Genomic DNA, 22,658 nt, shown 5'->3' with positions numbered 1-22,658 from the left:
GTCTCATCATTAAGATAATAAACACAAGAAGTAGAATAAGGTTGGAGAAATAATGGTGTGTTCAGTTTTGGAAATGCTATGTTTGAGGTACCCCTGGTCCATCCAGTCAGAACTTTCTAGCAGATGACTGGGCAGACTATTCTGCAACTGGGAGGAGATATGTGAGCTGAAAATAAAGATCTGGTAATTATCAATTCATAATTTTGAAATCGAAAGAGTGAATGAGAATATTTGCAAAGAAAGAACAGAGTAGTGGACTGACAGTAAGAAGAGAAAGTAAAAGAAATCCTTAAAAGAAAAACAAAAGTAATAATAAGAGAGAATCCCTCGAGTATAGTATCAAGGAAAATGGAATAGAAAATTTCAAAAAGGGCCTGGGGTAAACAACATGTCCAGTACAGCAGAGGATGACCATCACCAGAGCTGCAGCATGGGCACTTGGTGCATTTCAGGATCTTAATGAGAAGCTTCAGAAAAGTTTCCAGCACAGAAGCCAGAATGATAGCCAGTGAGTTTAAGAATAACAACTGAAAGTACATATGAACAATAAGTTTTGAGAAGTTAGAACGAGAAGTTGTATAACCTTCCTTTCATGGGCAGGGTAGGGGGAGGGAGATGTGATAAAGGTGAGGATGAAGGAAGGCACAAGAGGGGGAGCTGATCCTGAAAATAAGGAGGGACACTGTGCTTCTTCTTGGAGCCTGGAGGACAAGCTATGAGGACAGATACAGTTCTGGAACTCCAAAGAGTAAAACCAAACAAACAGGGGTCACACACCTAGTCAGTAGCTCATGGTGACATATGCTTCAACTCATGCGCTGAGCCTTTGGCAACCACATTTTTTTTTTAAATATATTTTTTATTGATTTTTTACAGAGGAAGGGAGAGAGATAGAGAGTTAGAAACATCATGAGAGAGAAACATCGATCAGCTGCCTCCTGCACATCCCCATCTGGGGATGTGCCCACAACCCAGGTACATGCCCTTGACCGGAATCGAACCTGGGACCTTTCAGTCCGCAGGCCGACGCTCTATCCACTGAGCCAAACTGGTTTCGGCATCAACCACATTTTTTAAAGCTGCAATTCTCTAAATCACAGAGGTCCTGCAGTGATACGAATATCCATTTTATAAGCTACAACGGCAAGAGTGGGAAGAGAGAAGAAACATTACACTAGGTCTCCAAAGTGTTTATGTATTTTGGTATTACTATAGCCCCATAAAATGGCAGGAAATAATAAAAGGCAAAGAATTTAAAATTTCCATGTGGTTGTCAGTAATAATAAGAGTGCCTAAGTGTTTACATATTCTTTTTAAACACTAGAAGTGTGAGTAGTTTGATCTTTAGGGAAAATTATAGTCAGGAAATATCCAAAAGGTTACCATGATATAGTTAAATTATCTTTGCCTATCACAGGTTAAAGAATATTTAAATTCTGGAAGTTCAGGGTCAGCTTTTCTAGATAACAAATCTTAAGTACCTTCCTATATTCACTCAATTAGTGATCTTGGACCTTGATAACACTGCAGAGAGAAACTTTCCAACTATCATTCAAATCATATCTAAAAAGGTGGTCATAAATATTTTAAAACCTAAGTGAACTAATAAGACCTAGACCCATTAAGGATAAGATCTTTTACAACAAATTAAATAAAACAATTTATTGAAGTCTGGACTCAAGATAAGCTAGATTTACTAGCTGACCTTTTATTCATTTAAAGAACAAAATTAGCTCTAATTGCATTAGAATGGAATCCAGTAAATTTTCCAAAGTCTTCTAATGTGGCATCCATGTAAGAACTGCAGTAATTGTTTACAAGTAAGATGGAAATGCTTTGATTATAATCTTCCCACTTGTTTCACTGTGTAGTAAAAGCATTTCCCAAAACCTAAAGACAGTTTTTCTGTTAGTATACTATTTTTTTCTCTTAAACACACTGCATCTTTTTGTTAATGAACAAACTACAATGTACCAACAGAAGAAATTATACTTGGAGATTTCATCATAATTTTAGGTCAGTAAAAATGAGAGAGTAAGATAAGAAGGTCAACACTTCCTTGTCTATAATAATCAGAAAAGGGTTGAAGAACTGAATAAGAACATTTTTAATATCTGCTTCCTCTCGGAATTATAACTGAGAATTATAGGTTTGGATCTGTTAAATTTATAAGTGCAATAAAGTTGTAAGAATAGTGGGTACAATCCACAACTTGTACTCTAGTTGTTCAGCTGCTAGGAAATTTCATTTGTAATGTTACCATCTTTCACTAACATTAAAAATAGCGATAAACTTTAAATGTACATTCTTAAGGCTTATTAGTCATATTTTTGTTATTTAGCTTCTAACATAGACAAAATACCTATGATGTGTTTCAGTACCAGTGGCAAGTCAACCCGGGCAAAACAAAGCTAGCAACACTTTTCAATTTTTTCTTTCCCCCTTGAATCAAAAGCAGTTTTACTGGAAAGAAAACAAATTAAAAATAGAAAAGCAAAGGGCCTTCCTTTAGTGACAGGATAATGTTCTGAAATGTTCCTTAACTTTACTTCTAAGGATCATTCTTTTTAAACCAACTAGTTTCTTTGCTCTGCTTCTCTAGCACGCTTTTACAAAAATACGAAATCTGCATTTTCCCAAAATAAAATAAAGTACAATTTAAAAAGATCAGTTGTTTTTGCCTGCCTCTCATCCCATAATGTGGTGTGAGTCCTCCTTTCCTTATGGAACCCACCATCTCTTCTTTTGACAGGCTGTCTGCCCTATCACAGGGGATGATGAACCAGGCTGGCCAGCTGGAGTCTTTGATGGGGACCGAGAATGGATTCTGTGGAAGAAGGGGAGCCACTGGGGATATTGAGCACTAAGAACCATATCAGCTTCAAGTGACTTGGACCATCTTTGCCACCACACAGAGGCAAGATTGAGAAAAAGAAAGGGAGCATAGTCCTAATGATACTTTTTGAACCTTGGATATCCTATCTAATAATAGACAAACATGGTAATTGACCGTACCTTCGCTATGCTCCCATTGGCTAATCAGTGCAATATGCAAATTAATCCAACCAAGATGGCGGCCGGCAGCCACACAGCTGAAGCGAGCAGGAGGCTTGCTTGTTCCAGTGATGGAGGAAGTCAAGGTTCCCCGCCTGCTGTGGCCCGGCTCTGAGCTCCAAAAGCAACAAAGTTTCAATTATAGAAGCTAAGCAAACCCCAGATACCTGCTTTCAGCAGGCCGTGGCCTCAGAGCTGGAGCGAGTAGGAGCCGGCTCTCAGCTCTAGTAACGGCAACAAAGTTTCAATTACAGAAGGTAAATAAATCCCAGAATTAAAAAAGAAAAGAAAAAAAGGAGAGGCTGGGAGCTTCAGTCGCTGGCCAGCCTGAAAACGGCCCTCAGACCCTCACCCAGACTGGCCAGGCACCCCAGTGGGGACCCCCTCCCTGAAGGGGGTGTGACCAGCTGCAAAGAGCCATCAGCCCCTCACCCAGGCTGGCCAGGCACCCAAGCAGGACCCCCACCCTGATCCGGGACACCCTTAAGGGCAAACCAGCAGGCTTCCACCAGGCCTCTATCCTATATAGTAAAAGGGTAATATGCAAACTGACCCTAACAGCAGAAAGACTGGGAATGACTGGTCACTATGACACACACTGACCACCAGGGGGCAGATGCTCAATGCAGGAGCTGCCCTCTGGTGGTCAGTGCACTCCAACATGGGGGAACTCTGCTCAGCCACAAGCCAGGCTGATGGCTGCCAGTACAGGGGTGGTGGTGGCAGCCTCTCCTGCCTCCTCAGCAGCGCTAAGGATGTCTGACTGCAGTTTAGGTCTGCTCCCCGCTGGCAAGCGGACATCCCCTGAGGGCTGCCGGGCTGCCAGAGGGATGTCTGATTGCCAGCTTAGGCCCAATCCCCCGGGGAGCAGGCCTAAGCCAGCAGGTGGTCATCCTCTGAGGGGTCCCAGACTGTGAGAGAGCACAAGTCGGGCTGAGGGACCGCCCTACCCCCCCCCCCCCGAGTGCACAAATTTTTGTGCACCGGGCCTCTAGTTAATAATATTCTCAAAAAGGCATCATTAATGATTCCATGTCACTTGATCAAGTGCACTATTATATATTAACTAGAGGCCTGATGCATGAATTCATGCACAGTTGGGGTCTGGCCAGCCTGCCCCAATGGGGGACCATCGGGCTAGGCCGGTGGAGGGGAGGGGCTGCGGGCAGTTGGCCAGCTGGCCCTGCCCCTGATCAGGGTGTTGGAGGCCGATTGGGGGCTGGGCCGGCCGGAGGGCGGGGGGTGGGAGGGCACGGGGTGATCAGGGCCCGGATCAGGCTGGTTGGCTGCCGCAGTGCACATCATAGACACCTGTCATTCTGCCATTCTGGTCGCTGGGCTTTTATATAGAGAGGTTGGAAAAATGACTGAGCATTATTGCATGTTTGGAGGGTCCCAGTTAACACCCTTTCTCTGGTGAGGTCATGGAACAAGAGCAGCGATGTCCTGAGAGCAGAAGGACCAGATCATCAGTCTAACACCCCTGGCAAAAGTCACTCTGCCCAAGGATAAAAGGAAGGAGTACATGGACAAAAAATGCTTCCTCCAGCACCAGCAAGAGGACAGATTAAAGAGACATTTGAGAAATGTGAGGGGGGAAGAATGCTAATGCCCTAATTGCTACTATTCACCCCAAAATGTTTATACTTTGCCAATATTTACATTTATCTTTTTAAAATGAAAAGCTCCTTTAACAGAATTTTGATTTTTTATAATATAGCCCTACATTCAACTTAGAAGAGTTCTGTTCTGCCATATGTTGACAATCCTATCTAAATAGATCTTGCCCCTAAGATACTCCATCACCTTACTTTGCTCTATTTTCTTCACAGAAATGAATAAATGAATGCTGTAAGCTAGCCCACTTTTTCTACATTTGCTCAAAATTACTAAATCAATAAAATGAGAAGATTGGGATGACAAATAACATGGTAACTGTGCTGCCACTCTCCCCCACCATAACAGTGGACAGGAGACTCACTGTACTCTGTCACTGAGTCCAACTGAGACTTTAGAATTCTGGCCAATATAATCCCAGGCAGTGCTTCCTTAGCAAACTGAAATCTACTTGATTGGAGACCAGACTCAGATATTTTAGCAATTTGAATGTGTTGTTCCTTACCATTCATACTACTCTAACAAACTTTATAGGTGTTGAGACTGTGATTTCAGGATTAGTATTTTAGTTTCATCTTCAACCCGTATTAAGGGGAACTCTGGATACCCATTACTGGGGGACATGTTAAAGGAATTTGGGGTCCTTAGAAAGTCATCTTGAATTTTAACACCACCAGGAGGAGGTACTGGACTCATCATAGACCCTTTAGAATACAGTTTCCATGCACGTTAGCTCAAGGTAAAAATAAGGGACCCATCTTGCTTCAAGGAATAATAATGAAGAATACAGGAAATAATCTAACCTCAAAGTACTTTCCTGGATCAAGGGCAGAAGATGTAACTTCTTTAAGATTTAGAAACTAAATATCGTCTTAAAGATCTTTCAATGAGAGGGTATAATTTGAACCCTGTAAAGCTTTTTCTTTTTCCTATAATTTCAAATCCCTGCCTGTTTTTCAGCAATAAACAACTCCCCGCTGGCTATTCAAACCCCCCTTTTTGAACCCCAGTCTGCTCATTAATTTCACTTCAAAAGAGTGTCTATCAAGTGCATACAAACTGAGTAAGTAAAGGCACATTTATACGAATCTACTGCCTATTTTCCATTATTACTGCCATGGAATAACCCATGTATCCTTATGCTACCACAATAAGAAATAACTTTTAATTTCATATAATTTTCATGTATCATAAAATATTATTCTTTAAATTTTTTCAACTATTCTTAGCTTGTTAACCATACAAAAACAGGCAGTGAAATGAATTTGGCCCATGAGCCATAGTTTGCTGACCCATACTTTACATTAAAAAAACAAAAACAAAAAACTCTGCTGATTAAGTAATAACATCCTATTACTATGTGACTTGTGCCTCTTTTTCCTGTCTTATTTTAATTTAAAATATAATATATTTCACTTAATATATTCTTTTATTCATTATAAGTACTTGAGTCAGACGTTGGTTAAATGATTATATATTCATATAGCATAGGGGTTTTATTTACCTAAATGTCTGAAAGTTCATGTTAGATAATGTTATACTTTCATGGACATTTGTCTAGAACAGGGGTGGGCAAACTTTTTTACTTGAGGGCCACAATGGGTTCTTAAACTGGACCGGAGGGCCGGAACAAAAGCATGGATGGAGTGTTTGTGTGAACTAATATAAATTCAAAGTAAACATCATTACATAAAAGGGTACGGTCTTTTTTTTGAATAGTTTTATTCATTTCAAACGGGCCGGATCCGGCCCGCGGGCCGTAGTTTGCCCACGCCTGGTCTAGAATGTCCATGATTTTATTTCTCATGTCTTCCAATATCTTAGGCATTATGAGTGATTTACTGAGAAGAGAAAAGTAGTCAATAAGGATGGATGAGACAATTATTATTATCAATGCTTTTTTACAAACCTTCTTTCTCTAAAGGGAATGCACAAGCCAAACTTTCGTGTGGAAGTAAAGATTAAGTAATGGTGAGTTACTGAGAAAATAGGCATAAATATGAACTGGTAGGAGAGAAATAATAATAAGATCTTTTCCCAAAAGAAATGAGCCCAAATACAGAATTTCAAGAAGACAGTATGAGTAAGTTACTTTGGTTGGGTCTCCTTGCTAATCAGCCTTCTGTCCTCTACTGGTTGAGGGATAGGAATAAGTTTATTTAAATTTTTGTAAGTAAAATTGAGGGCACCAGGTATACCAGTGGCTGGTTAAAAAGAACTGCATCTATAGTATTTTTCTTACATTGTCTATAAGCTTGTCAGCAATAGTACCATCCACTGTCTAGATTTCTACTGATACAACCATAAAAAGGAACGTAGAAATTACGCAGATAATTTAGGAAAGAAAAGAATGAATTATCTGGATTTTCTTCCTTGAATCTTCAGAAGAAGACCATGGTCCTAGGAGTCCATGTTACCATTCATCATCATGATATTGAACTTTTTTTAATACATTACATATGGAATTAACAAAAGCAACAGCATAAACTAAACACAAACTTTAAGATGGAATGAACCACTGAGAGCACAAAACATATTTTCTGTTGTCTATTCTACCACTTAATAAACTCATAAGTTCTACTTTCATTTTTATGCTAATACTGAGTAAAAATGAAATGCCTTGTAAGCCTATTTTCTTCACAGTATTTGATTGTTTGCAATGTAAACGAATCCATTTTCAGGCTTAATGGTTTAAAGTAAGGTTGTAAACTTGTACATTTAGCTTGTGAAATTCATTTAAATGATATATAATATGATTTTAGAATAAAACGAATGATTTTAACATGATTTACAAAAATAAAAATCAATGTTTTATTACCTTATTATCATATAGGCCTTAATTCATACACCAAAAGTGAATGAAAGAAACATAGACAGCTAATTTACTTTCATTTATTTATTTTTATTTATTTATTTATTTTTTCTAATTTACTTTTAAAAAGGGTGGGTTGATATGATGATTCTGTGAGAATTAAGACAAATAAACAGCACACATGTGTTTACATTTCCAGTTCTCTTAAAAAACAAACAAACAGTTGTTACTACTATATACTGTTTCACCAGGCTTTTGGCAGTATCTTTGTTTTATAGGCACAGAATAAAGCCATGTGCCATCTGAGCAAGCAGGGAATCTCATTCTTTGTTATAGTGATAGAGAATATATACTTGAGAAGGTATAACATTACATCCTCCTTAGTGTAATATAGTGGTTAGTCTATTCAATTAACAGTTACTTACTTTTCAGATAACCAGAACCTTTAAAACTAGGTAGAATCAATGTCATGTGCTAGTCTTTAAAAAAAGAAAAAAAAGAACAAGAAAAACAAAAGAATCCTATATGTTAAATAAAACAATATGCTCTGAGGAAGAAAGCAATAAAAATTTGAAAATGAAGAATCTCAAAATAAAGCTTGACCCCACATGTTCATATTTGGAAAAGGTTTGCAGAGTTCTAAATCCACTAGGAAAGAGTAGAGAAGATTCAATTGAAATTATTTCGCTCTAATTCAAAACATTTTTACTTACATCTTGTCTTGGCCTGCACCAACTCGGAGAGTCAATCTGGGGATGACTGGACTTGGGGCTGGGACAATTGGCTCCACTTTTATCTGTTAAAGTTAGGACATTAAGTGTTAATATATATATTTATATATCTCCTATATAATAAAAGGCTATTATGCAAATTGACTGAACGACCAGTCACTATGATGCGCACTGACCACCAGGGGGAAGACGCTCAATGCAGGAGCTGCCCCCTGGTGGTCAGTGCGCTTACACAGGGGGAGTGCTGCTCAGCCAGAAGCCCTGAGACTGGCTCACGGCTGGTGAGCGCAGGCTGGCAAGCACAGTGGCAATATTGGGACCCTCTCCCGCCTCCACGGCAGTGCTAAGGATGTCTGAAGGCTCCCAGACTGCAAGAGGGTGCAGGCTAGGCTGAGGAACCCTCCCACCCCGAGTGCACGAATTTCGTGCACCGGGCCTCTAATGTGTATGTATGTGTATGTGTGTATGTGTGTGTGGGGGGTGTGTGTGGTGTGTGTGTGTGTATATTTCACCACCCCCCCAACAAAAGTACCTCCTACCTCTTCTCCTACTTCCCCATCTCCACAAACTTGACAAGCAGATGTAAGCCTTAAATGTGGCTAACATACCAGATACAGAGATAATCTGGGCTATCCAATGTTTTAGTTTCTCAACAACTAAAGGCTACCTGGTATCATGAGAAATTCTATAAACTTTAATTGCTTTAGGTAAATGTGGCAGTTAACTCTGTATATTCTTTTTTTATATATATATATATATATTTTTATTGATTTTTTTACAGAGAGGAAGGGAGAGGGATAGAGAGTTAGAAACATCGATGAGAGAGAAACATCGACCAGCTGCCTCCTGCACACCTCCTACTAGGAATGTGCCTGCAACCAAGGTACATGCCCTTGACCGGAATCGAACCTGGGACCTTTCAGTCCGCAGGCTGATGCTCTATTCACTGAGCCAAACCGGTTTTGGCATCTCTGTATTTTCTTAGTGCTGGTTCATTTCTTGGATTATACTATTGGAATTATTTAAACAAAACTTGTTATCCAAACCATTTGGTAGAGCATTTAAGTAGTCACCAGACCTACCAAGAATAGAAAAAGCAAACAATGATTTCGCTATTATAAAAGGCATTTGTCTACGGGAGTTCAAAAATATTAAACTCATCTTAAGTTTGCATTATCATATGAAAATCTGAAACACCAAGTATAATTTATAGCATTAAACCATTCAATTTTTTGGCTAGTAGTACAAAGACCTGAAATACTGTAATATAAAGAAAATGTATTTTTGCAAAAGATTTTTGGTGAAAGCAACTGCTGAAGAAGTTGAAAGATCTCACAAATTTTGAAACTATTCTTTCTCACTAATAGAAAGATAATACGTATACAAATTAAATATGTTAAAAGGGTTCTTCACAATTTTTAGTTTGAAGGTCCTATGGTGTAATAAATATTTTGAATGAACAAACTGAACAAAAGCTCTGCAGTTCCAAATTATTATCTGTATCAAAATCTTTCAATAGGGCTTTATTGCCATTTTTGGTTGGATAGTTCTTTGACTAAATTTGTCCTAGGCACTGCCAGGTGTTTAATATCCCCATCTTGGATACTACTATACACACTGCCAGTCACTGTGACAACTAATTGCAAATCACTGATTATATATTTTAAGCGCAAGAATTAAATAATGATGAAACAGTCTGGTGGTTCTAAAAATGACCATAATAAAAAAGCATAATATGCTAATTAGACCAGATGTCCTTCTGGACGATCTTCCGGATGAAGCTGGGACTGTGAGGGAAGCCCGGGTCCTGGGTGCCTGAGGGAAGCTGGTGCTGGCAGCCAGGGGAAGGCCTACTCTTGCACGAATTTCATGCATTGGGCCTCTAGTATAACACAATAATCAATATACTATCATCCTATAACTGATTATATATATATATATATATATATATATATATATATATATATAGAGAGAGAGAGAGAGAGAGAGAGAGAGAGAGAGAGAGAGAGAGCGCGCATATGGGCCCAATCTACTATTTTTTCATGTTTTTAACTGTCCCTTTCTAAAATTTATTTTTAATCCATTGTTACATCAAGATCTATGACTTTGGCCGCTAGGGAACTTCTTCAACTCCCTACAAACTTCTCTATATCCACAAATACACTAGAGCCCATCTCCTTTTGTCTTCTAAAGAAACCTCCTCCATCAATTAGCTTATTTATAGCATATTCAACTTCTCAGTTCTATTCATTATTTTCATCTAACTTTTAAATGTGCTTGACTTTTTTTTTTTATTACCTTCTCTTCAATCACTGGCTAACAACCTCACATATCTCTCAGTTTTCAATTCATTAGTTTCTCAGCCATTCCAATCTACTTTCAGGCCCTGAAATAATACTACAGAAACCACTATTTCTAGACATGAATTATTTCCTAATGTCCCAGTATGTTTTTCTATTATAGATATTATCAATCTCCTCTCTTCTCCTTTACAAAGCTCTCTACTTGTGCCTGACTTTACTTGGTCCTTTCCTCTTGTCATTCTACAGTTTGTTCAGTGATCTCATCCATGTCCATGGTTTTAATCTTAAGTTTTAAATATGCCATGTCTTTAAACTCATCCCCTCTAGATTAGCAATGATGAACCTAAGACTAAAATATAATGTTGTCTACTGAACATTTTCAACTAAATAACCTATGAATATTTCATCTCATCATATCTAAACTTTAACTTATCAACGTCCCCATAAAACCCTGCTCCTCTTAATGGTCCCATTTTGGACAGATGGCTCCTTCATTTGCCCAGTTTCTTGGACAGACCAGTCCAGTGGTTTTCTTAAAGGCTCTCAGGGATCAAGGTCCCTGGGGCAGGGCGATATCCATGTACATTCACTTTCACTTTCTTCCTCCCCGTCGCTGCAAAAATGTTCCATATCTAACCAATCAGAAAACCAATGGTCCAGTATACTCTGTAAACTATTAAGGCTTCTGTATTTTTCTCACCTTCCTGTGTGATCTGTGGGAGAATAAGCAAATATATTAAAACCAAACATTTATAAACCACATACTATTTGCCAGCCATTGCGCTTGGTTACTTTTCAGATGTTCTCCTTTAGGTTTTTAAATGAGTAAGTGGGATACATATTATGGTTTTCATTTTACAGGGATCATATACGAAGTCACCATTTTTCCTTTCTTTTCCATTTCCTTTCCCTTTTCCATTTTTAAGTCACACAAATAGCAAAAGTAGGACTGAATAGTTATTTTGATTCAAAGAATAAAAAATTACATAAAATTCCTAGATTTCTTCAATTCTAAAAAAAATTTAGGGTCACAAACTCCTAAGTGATGAGGTATTAGGAGTAACATTCCTTATTTCTTCAACCCACAATACAATTATTACATAACACTTTCTTAAGCTTTAATTTTTAAAAAAGCTAGTTAAATCTAGGTTTCCTGACACCACATTCATCTCCTGCTCTACCATACAGCTCCTTGACTCTTTGCCATACACTTTGAGTTCTTTTTTTCTGGTAATGCTGATGTCTTGCATAGAGCTGTTCACGTTCTCTGTCAATGTCTTTTTTGATGAATGTACTTGTGAGACGGCAAGGGTTGGTTGTAAAATACTTCTTTTCTCTATGGAAGGCTAACTAGTTTATATGAAATTGAGATTAACTTTGGCTTTACTTCCATTCAACTAAAGTGGATGGATTTTTGATGCTGTCTTAAATGGTGTGACAGGGCAAAAGAATCCAGACATGGTTTATTTATGATCTACTATAAAAAAAAAGTAAAATGATACTGTGTGTAAAAAAATTAGCAAACAAAAATGGAGATAAATTTTGTAAGTAAAATTAAAAAGGGTAAAAATGTGCTCTGAAGACGACAGATATTTAGTAAACCTGTTGGGTTGATGAATGACTTAGAACCTGCTACCTTAGCTCAGTTTTAGCTATAATGAGGATGAAGACATCATCCAAACAGAGACCCCTTTGAGGTGAAAGTGGGCATTATATAACATAACAGGTGTAAACTGGGCTGTCCCAGGCAAACCAGAACATCTGGTTACCCTACTTAAAAATACTTACAGACCTAAACTTCATTCTTAAAGAAGCTAAATCAGATTAACCTAAATATAAAATTCAAGCAAGTATTGAGAAAGATTAATAAGGATTCTAATAATATATAGAAAGTACAATTTCTAAATAAAAATTTCTTACCAGACTTTTATTTACAATAACTTTACCCAAATGCCTACCAAAATAAGAGATGTTTCCTACAATAGTAAAATAATTTCTCATGTGTCCTTCTCAGGAATCAACAAACTAAATGGTAACTACTTCAGTTACTTAAACAATATGACTAAGCCAAAAATGTGAGAAGACATGAGCACCTAAGGGTTAAAATAAAAGAACAGCCCTTTAGAGTGTTGCTGAGAATTGGGGCACGCAGAAGAGCATTTACAGTGGATTACTAAGCTTCCCAATTCACCAAAGAGGCAAAGTCCAGTAATATAAGACTTCTTTGTAGCTAACTAAAAATACATTGTCAGTGGATTTGTCCAGTTTTATGTATAAGCAATACTTCTTTCACCTGAACTAATACTAGTAGTCATATAAGCCCCTTATTGCCATGTGCTGCATTTTTTTTGCTAATCTTCAAGGATTTAGCTTCTTTGCCACATACCTCAGGGCACCAACTGATAAAGCTCTAACTCTCCATTTTTCCAGGACACCAGCAGTGCGGCCTTGCAAAAAATGAAAATCGCTCAAGAGATTTAAAGGAGAAATTTATTTTTAAAATCCTGACTTGAAGCAAAGAGGTGGATTTTTAAAAAGCTTATCTATAAAGAATCAGTTTAAATTTAAATTCTATCTTGGAACTCTTTCATGCATTCCAGCTTTAAAGTTTATCTTCTGACAGGGACTTTCTGCAAAGGTAATGGGTAGCTTTGTCAATATAATCTGGCCAAGTTTTTATTTTCTACTTTTTTTAATATTAAACTTCTTTCATTTAAAAAAAAAACACCCCATTTATGAGTGCTAGGTAGGGTGGCAACAAGTTCACCCAATGCTAATTCAGATTCCCATCTATGCTAGTATGTCAGAAAAATACCCAGAAATCGTAGTGATAAAAGCCAAATTTAATAACTTAACATTTTGGATGCTAAACTATGACACTGGTAACCATCTTCTGGTCTTCCTTAGCAATTAAGGTCTTTACATTATTTCCATTTGAAAACATAGTTTAACTAAACATTGATAACCTGTTTAAAATATTAAAAAGGCAGTCAGAAGAAGATCTACTATTGTGGTCAAGTATAACAAGTGCAATACAGCAAGGACAAATGAAATAGAACTCAGACCATCATTAAGCACTCAGAGTTCATTCATATGAAGACTTGGAGATGGCCTTTGGTAAATTTCTATAAATTCAGACATATTCATTTAAACATCAGTTACTGGATTCCTCTTGCAACAGACTGTTGTAAGAAACAGGAAAGGAATGTTTCCTCCTTTTTACTGGGTTATTTTATTTACCAAAACCCTTCATTTCACTAGTTAATTATAAGAGCTGATGAGAAAAGACTAGAAATGAGGTATTACTTTAAGTAGAAAAAAAAATGGTGACAATCGTTGGTTAAAGGCACGAATCAGTAAGATTATCAGTCTCTGAAAAAGAAACTGTTTAAGTTCAATAAAAGATTATCTGGGGAAACATACTAAGGGATTTGGGAATAAAGAAATAGTCAACATTTTAACTTTGATTACTGAAGTTATTAAAGCTTTTACTGTCTGTTCTTTAAAATAAGTCAGTTGAACAGGAGGTCTCTAAGACCTCTTCAGGGACTAAAATTTTCTAAAATCATAATGTCAGCATACTCTAGAGCAGGGGTGGGGAACATCTGGCCCACGGGCTGTATAAGGCCCGAGAAATAATTTGGTCTGGCCCTGCCAAGGCAACCACAGGCGGGACTCAAAATTCAATAAATCTAGGAGCTTTTTTCATAGCAACGTAAATTTATGTTAAGTGGATTATATGAAGCAAATGATGTTATAAATATCCAAATGGGCCTTGGCAGAAAAAGGGTTTCCTACCCTGCTCTGGAGTATGAAGCCATGCTCATCCCTCTCATCAGCTTCTATAGGTGACTGGCCTGAGAAAGCTATTTTGGGTAACAAAGAACACAGGCTTTGCTTGGACATACTTGGGCCAAGTCACAATTCTGCCACTCATGAGACACATCTGTTTTTCTCAACTATAAAACAAGAGCAACAGTACCAAACTCTCAGAGCTCTTGGAGAATTAACTAATTAAATCTGGCCAGGTCTGGCAAGTACCAAGTGTCCATGCACTCAGTAAAGTAGCAGCTGCTAGTGGCATTTACTAGCTGTGTTAGTTCATTCAATAGCTGATGTTAGCTCAAAAAAACAAAAAGCCCCCAAACCAAAAAACATACAATTTATTAATTGATAGGATAAAAATTTTGGAGAATCCTTTAAAATTTTTGGAGAACTGATGAGCTTTCCATTATAAGCAAATTCAATTACCTGTGGGTTGATTATCAACATTATTGGTTAGTTGTAAGAACATTCTGAATTGTCACAGTCATCTACTTACTCATCTTAAGTGACACAAATTAGTCTTGTTTTCTATGAGAAGGCAGAGAAGAGGCCTTTCAAGCCAAAATATGCTTAGAGAAGGTATGAAACTATTGTTCTTAAGCAGAGGTAAACCATACTTTATGATGCTGCTGTCTTTTCCCAGTATTGAACAGGAGGAAGGAGATGGAGAGAAGGAAGCAGAGGATCAGAGAGGTTAGAAGAAACTGGTGAATAACTAGTGAGTGGTATCCACAAGTCAGCCTGCTCTGAAGCCCATGCTCTTTGTGGGCTAGCACTGGGCCTATTTACTTACAGACTATGACATCATTTTGGGGGGTGGTGAAACTCTACGGTGACTTTTTAGATCATCTATAATAATAAAAGTGTAATATGCTAATTAGTCTGAACAGCGGAACGACCTTCCGGACGAAGTTGGGTCTGAAGTAAGCCGACATGGCTGTGAGGGCTGAGCCCCTTGCACGAATTTTGTGCATCGGGTCTCTAGTATTCAAATAAGAGCATAAAAACATATTTACAAGCTTGACAAATTTTGGCTTATAAGGTGAAATATACAACTATTTAATTCCACTAATATAAAAAATAAGCCATTTTATTTTTTCACAATGATCCCCCTTAAAAAAAATACTTATGCAATACATACACCGACACAAATTGAAACAAGATTTTTAAACTGCTCTGAAATGTACTGTTAGGTTTATCACTGCTAAAGCCATTGTGGCTAGGTTTGTGGCTGCTCAACATAACTGCTCTTTAAATGTTTTCCATAAAAAGTCAGTTTGAATCTATTGTAAAAAGGTGAAAGACTGCACTCCTAACCTTGACTAATGCATATTACTGCCTATAAAGGGGAACTGAAAGATTGTACATAAATCACCATACTTTGTATTATTACCACTGCTAGAAAAACTATTTTTCTGATAGTGCGTCACTGAGCCAGGTGCCTTGCATATATTATTTCACTTAATCCATTTGTAATTCAATTAGAGTACAGTGGTTAAGAACATCAATTATAGCACCTGATGGCCTGGGTTGAAATTGTGGCTCCTCTTAAATCACTTTCTATATGTGTGATCTTGGGCAGGTTTACTAATCTCTCTAAGTCTCCATTTTTCATCTTAAAATTTTTATTTGTTTTTTTTATTGATTTTAGACAGAGAAGAAAAGAGGGGCGGGGGGAGAAGAGAGCCAAGACCCATTGTTCCACTTATTTATGCATTCATTGGTTGATTCTTTTATGTGCCCTGATGGCATATGGGAATGCAACCTTGGCATATGGGGATGATGTTCTAACCAACTGAGCTACCTGTCCAGGACTCTATTTCTCATCTTAAAGTGATAATTGTAGTAACTACCTTACAGAGTTGTGTTAGGGAATTAAACATACATAGTGTTTAGCATATAATTACTCATAAATTATAACTATTGCTGTTTTTTAAAAAATGTGATTATCATATCCCTACTTTAAAGATGAAGCACCTAAGGATTAAAGAAACTAAGAAACTTATCCTGGCTCTTTTCTCAGATCTGCTGGATTCCAAAGCCCATGGTTCCTTCTACCTACCATGCAGATCCCCGTTTAATTAATGGTATCTTTATTGCTTTTATATTGATAACCACATGGGTATGGATGATAAAAACTTTACAGGTAGGTAAAATAACTATATAAAAGATCATTTTCTTTATTAAAACAATGCTCTTGCTTGCGGCTCTGGGTCAATGTGAGTTGCTTCTGTGAGTTGGTTGGGATGAGAAGAAATGAGATTATTGTCCCTCATTCTTTTGACAGAAGACATTTCCTGGGGCAGCATAGATATCCTTCATTTTTATTTACCTTTGTTGTCTTTCTTTTATGGATATGTAAGAGATTTCTTAGACTATATGTAACCCAATTTCAGGTCTACTTTCATTAAGTCATATGGCTTGAGTTGTATTAACTCATATGACTTGTGGGGGAATTAAATGAAGTTCAAAAAGAAGTCAATGTTTAAGTTAATATCTCAATTTCTTCTCGTTGTCAATGGCATTTCCATGGGCTGTAATAGCTTTTATCCTTTACTATCTGTATAAAGAGCTAAAATAAAAAAAAAAAAAACATGCGTAGAAAGCAGAATAAATATTATAACCATAGCTCATACAGTCCAATGAGTGGCAAACTCTATATTTCTACCTTTCTGTGATTGATTCAGAATGGAATAATAACACTCACCGCCACTATTACTTTCATGTCCCATTTACTGAGCACTTATGTGCCAGACAGAGCACTAAGCACATCTCAGATGTCATTTCATTTAATCCTCACAAAAGCAACTTGCCTAATTTCACTCAGCTAAAAAGTCAGAATTTCAATTCAGGTTTAACTCTAGAGACAATACTGTTTATTATTTTTAAAGACCATAAGATAGCTGACTTTATAACTTCTTATATTTGGCATTTATCTGATCCATATCCATCAAAACTGACAAAAGGATTTGTAGGCTTCTGTTAGGTGAAATCTGTGCAACTCGTAACTGAGCCTTTGCCTCCAACCGAGGCTGTCTGAGGGACTTTCCCTTTCTAAAGTCAGGCAGATGCTGAGGAAAGGCACAGACTACTGCTACAAACCTAATCTGACGGGCTGAACTCAAATTGTGTTGAAACAACTTCACTGACTTTTCAAAGTTAAGATGGTGATGGCCATTGAAACAACTCCATTGACTTTCCAAAGTTAAGATGGCAAGGAAAGCAACAGTATCCTATTTGATTTGCTGGGGGCTCAGGTGCCAAGTTACTAGGTATATGATGGAAAGTGACTAATTGCTGCCAGGCAAGATCTCCACTAGTAAATATTCGGAAAGGTGAGGTATATTTGCATGTACCTGGTACATAACCTGGCTCTTGATGGTTGTGTGACTGTGACTTGGGCAAGTCACTCTCTCAGCTTCTCATTGGTAAATGTTTGACAGCAATACCTGCTGAACCTATGTCAGAGGTGTGTTAGAAGAAAAGAGGTATGTGGAAGTGCCAGGTACTACATAAAATAACATGATGATAAAATGATTTTTAAAATGGAAATTAAAGTTGAATTTCTGTGCTTTATTAATTTGCCAATGTTCAATTATTATCAAAATGTCCATTCTATTTCTTTGTATTTTACTAGTGCCCCAGAGCACAGATTCGTGCACACTGAAAGAAAATTAATTAGAAAGTGGCCGGCGGGGAGAGACTGGGCATGATGGGCCCTGGAGTCAACCTCCCAGGGTACCTCACCTCCCCCCGGCCGGCCAGCTGCACCTGGGGTGGTGCTGTAGCGTGAAGGGCATCTGTGGAGTGATGCCCTTCGAGGTCCCTCCGGAAGGTGGGGTCCCTTGGCCTGGCTTGCGGGGATCGGGCCGAAACTGGCTCTCTGACATCCCCTGAGGGGTCCTGGATTGTGAGAGGGCGGTTCTATGGTGATGCACTATGGAATCGGGCTCCCTCCGGGCTGGTTCCAGGGTGTGTCACTCGAGCACCACCGCTGCCAAGTCACTGCAGCTTGGCAGCTCCTGTGTTGAGTGTCTGCCCCCTGGTGGTCATTGTGCATTATAGCTACCAGTTGGACAGTCGCTTAGCCTTTTATATATATAGATAATAGCGAAGGACTATTTATTAGAGAAAGAATAAAGTTAGGCAGAAAAATGTGAGAGTTCCTACTTCATGTTAGCTAAACTAATTTTCCTAGGTAAGTTTGAAATTTAAAATATTGCAAAAGTGTTAGTAATAGATCTGCTGTAGGTCAAATACATCATATTTTATTATGTGGAAAAAAAAAAACACTGTGTATTATTTTGTAGTCAACCTCAAGAAGGATTGCTTCTAGAAGGCAGGGAAAAGATCTCCAAGGATCTGGTACCATGAATACTTGAATACTTTTTAAGAAAGTTAAAATTTTTTTTTTCAAATCAACCAACTACTATAATCCAAACAACCATGGGCTGAAAATCAAAGCCATTAAAGGTCATATTCTGAGCCTAAAGAATTGAGGTCCTAGTTTCTACAAAACTACAGGTTGTATATCAGTTTCTTGGGCTATACTCTATGAAAGCCTGCTTTACTTACATCATAAAATATTTGGAATTATTTTCTGCCCACCATCCAGGCTACTAGATAGCCTTGATACTAAGAAACATGCCCTAATCGTATTAAAGCAGAAAATAGAAGGATAATAGATTTTACAGAAAGTAGTGGGCAGCCATAACCTTAAATACTTACAAAAATGGCTCATGAAAAAGAAAATTAGTGAGTAAGAAAGGACTCCTCAGGCCTTGCTATCCTCTTAAAATAGCGCCATAGTTTCTCATGCTCTTAGAAAAACGAATGCTGGGTTGTTGTTTTTTTTGGTACCTAATATTTGGGTACAAAATAGTATGTAGTAGCCTTGATAATTACAAAAATATTATTCACAGTTTAAGATTACCGATTTTTCTTAAAAATGGACAGAGAATAGTACAGTTAATAGAGTTTATACTCTGTAATTAGAGTCCTTTTAGGCTATGAATTTTTAACACTTTCCAGTGCACAGGGAGCTTGATTACAAGTTTATGGGTTTTAAAATTAAATATAAATTTTGTAACCCCATTACAAACATATTTCCAGTTAAGTTATGGGTGATTTGCATCCAAATTACAGATAAAATGGCTGGCTTTGTTTACCTGTATTTTTCAATATGACTTTGTTCAGATAGTGCTGAAAATGAGAAACAGCTTACTTTTTCATGCTTGTGTTTCTCCTTTTCTTTTTCTCTCTTCTCTCTCTCTCTCTTCTCTTTTTCCCTTTCCTTCTCTTTCTTCTCCTTTTCCTTCTCTTTCTCTTTCTTTTTCTTCTTCTCCTTTTTGTCCCTTTTTCTTTCTTTCTCCTTAGGCTTCTCTTTTTCTTCAAACAATTTTTCAGGAAGCATGGGTGACAAAGAGGGCAGCATGGCTGGGATCCTCACGGCCCCCGTGGGGCTGAACAAGGGCAGAGCCATGTCCTTGGGCGGCAGTACCAGGGGGGCTGGTGCCACTTTCACTTTCTCTTCACGACCTTTATCTTTAACTTTGTCTTTGTCTCGCTTATCTTTATCTTTTTTGCCCTTTTCTCTATCTTTCTTCTTATCTTTATGCTTTTCTTTCTCCTTTCTCACAAGTCCATCTTTCAATCTCACTTTGGAATCAACCTCTTCAAATTCTTTTATTTTAAACTTATAGGGATCTGATTCTTCATCTTTCAGGAATTCCTTCCATGGATACTTGGCTTCCTTATTTGCCTCCTTTTCTTTCTCTTTGTCTTTAACTTTATCCTTCTCTTTACTCTTGTCCTTGCTTTTGTCTCTTTCCCGTTCCCTATCTCTCTGCTTCTCTTTCTTTTTCATTTTCGTCCTCAGTTCCTTTTTCAACTTCTTTTTGATGTCCACTGAGGAAGGCAATTTGGTTTTCTCCTCATACAGCTTGTGCAGAGGTTCGGGTGTGGGAGGAGAGACTGAGGGAGAGGAGAGGTAAGGAAAGCTGGGGGGCACATTGGAAGCTGTTCCCATTTTTGCTTTCCGTACAACTTCATCGATGGAGGCATCCATTGTCCAGGAATTATCAGAACTTGATGTTCCACCTGAAAGAGGCAGAGGAGTGGACCCTAACTTAGAGAAATTATTCAAGGAAGTTGAAGCTTTTGGAGTTGTACATTCTGAACTTGAAATTCGCTTAGGGCTGGTAAAAATGTCTCCTTCTGATTCTGATCCAGAAGAAAACTCAAAAGGATCTGGCTCTCGTTCGGCACAAGCTCGTGCAATCACAGCATCAATAGAGTCATCAATTGTTTTGTCGATCACAACAGCTTTTCTTGGCAGATTCTCATTGTTCAGCTTCCCAGCCTCAGGGGGTGTTTGTATTTGTTTTACCTGAAGGGTCTCTTTACTAATTTTTTCACATATTGTAGCTGAAGGAGTCCTATTTGGTGTTTCAGGTCTGACTGGTGCTTGGGGAATATTGGTTATAACCTTGGGACTCTTGGGGCTTTTGGGGCTCTTAGAACGTCCAGGAGATTTCTTTTCTTTGGGTACAGTTTTTGGTGACCTAATAGGACTTCCGACCATTGCTGGTGACTGAGTCATTTTAGGTGATTTAGTCTTCTGTCCTGGAGAACTAGTTTTAGTCTTTGTTTTGGGTGTATATGACTTTGTTTCTAAGGGTTTTGTGGTTGGCATTTGTGATTTTGCAACTGGAGCTAACATTGGTGGCTCTGGCGATGGAGGAGCGAGGTCTGCGCTGTCCGGTACATGGACTGGAGAAAGCATCGGTGGAATTTTTTGGGTATTGATTGAGCTGAGTGGTTCTCGAGCTTCCAATAATACTACATCCAGGGTGTCTCCTTTAGCGCTTATTAGTCGTGGTCGCTTCATGGCAGGCATTTCTTCAACTTCAGGGCTATCTAATGGTCTCTTACCCAAGAAATTCTCATCATTAATAATTTCCTCCTCCTCCAGTTCATCGTCTTCTTCCAAGGGAACTTGCATGGCTTCTGCTGATGTTCCCCCATCAGTGGGAACCTGCTCTTCTTCTTCTTCTGGTAAAGGGAGAGAAAAAAAAAAGTGTTAGTGGATTATTAAAAAAAAACAACCCAAAACCTGTAACAAATAAAAGTAATGATTTCTAGGCAAAAAATAAACATGATTTGAAGAAAAATTTTTGACTGTTTAGAGAGTAAAGTGATTGCATTTTCAAGGATCTTCCAAACTTGCATGCGGTCATTCTTTGAAGAGTGGAAATCAGTGATAGCAGATAGAGTTGTTTTCTTTTCAAGTCGTTTGGCCCTACTTTTGGACTCCGGTGTTTGCTAAGTATTTCCTGTTTGTCATCTGCTCCCTTTGATTAATTCTTTCCTAACCTGAGTAAATGCTGCTTCTCTCTTTTCCTCTTCCTCTTGTGTACATGTACACGTACACATACACACAAACATACATACACATGCACACAAAAACATACATAAACACTTCTAAAAATCAAGATAGTGGTTATTATATGACTACTATCCTCATAAATGATAAAAATGCATACATTTTTTAGGCCTTTTATAACAAAGTTTAATTCTTGGATTTTGAAAATGCAATCCTCCAACTTGGACAGAATTCATATACTATTTATGTCTTCTATTTTGCTTGCTTGATGCTAGCCACCTTGAGAGGCAGGGTGGTACAGTGAAATACATATTGGCTGTGGAATCAGAAAAATGGTGTATCAGCTGGTGGTCTGGCACTACAGAGCCACAGGCCTTAGGCAATCTCTTAACCTCTTTGAGCCTGTTTCCTGACCTTTCAAAAGGGGCTAATGTTACTTGCCCTGACTACTTGACTGGGCTGCTTTCAGATTGGATTATTTCTTTCTATACCTATTAACTAAGCATATACCATGCATAATACATGATAAAGGCTGAAAGAGCTACTGGAATAAGTAAAAAATAAGAAGTGAGTAGTACCATAAGACAATGAAGTGCTACAGTAGTTCAAAGGAGAAATGTCAAAGGTCTGGGGAAGACTCAACTAATTAATCATGCAGCATTTCGGATTTCTGGCTATTGGGAATGATGAAGTACAGAACAGATGACAAACAGATGGAAGCGAACCTAGGAAGTATGTGGGACTAATATGTCTGCAAAGAAGGGTGCAAGACGAAGAATAGTAGAAAGTAAGTTTACTAAGGTTGTATCTAGATCCCAGAAGTTTTGAATTCCAGAAAAACGAAATAATCTTTATTCTACTGGTAGTTTGGACATAGTGAAGATTTTTAGATAAGGGAGAAAAATAACCAGGGTACCTGTTCGCAAAATTAT

General features: G+C 38.0%; 1 protein-coding gene across 1 annotated transcript in view; it reads right to left on the bottom strand.

Annotated features, from left to right (window-relative positions):
* TAF3 (TATA-box binding protein associated factor 3) overlaps window positions 1–22,658 on the bottom strand; it is a 187,526-nt gene that overhangs the window by 25,660 nt on the left and 139,208 nt on the right. Inside the window, exons 3-4 of the mRNA XM_081091144.1 lie at window positions 19,567–21,395; window positions 8,197–8,279 (exon numbers count right to left, since the gene is read on the bottom strand). Coding sequence (XP_080947270.1) covers window positions 8,197–8,279; window positions 19,567–21,395 — 1,912 coding nt within the window. The remainder of the gene's footprint in view (window positions 1–8,196; window positions 8,280–19,566; window positions 21,396–22,658) is intronic.

This window comes from Myotis nattereri, assembly GCF_964212035.1.
Source record: "Myotis nattereri genome assembly, chromosome: 1".
Classification (NCBI taxonomy): domain Eukaryota; kingdom Metazoa; phylum Chordata; class Mammalia; order Chiroptera; family Vespertilionidae; genus Myotis; species Myotis nattereri.
Note: the sequence above shows the minus strand (reverse complement) of the source record. Positions and strands in the feature narration are given on the sequence as shown.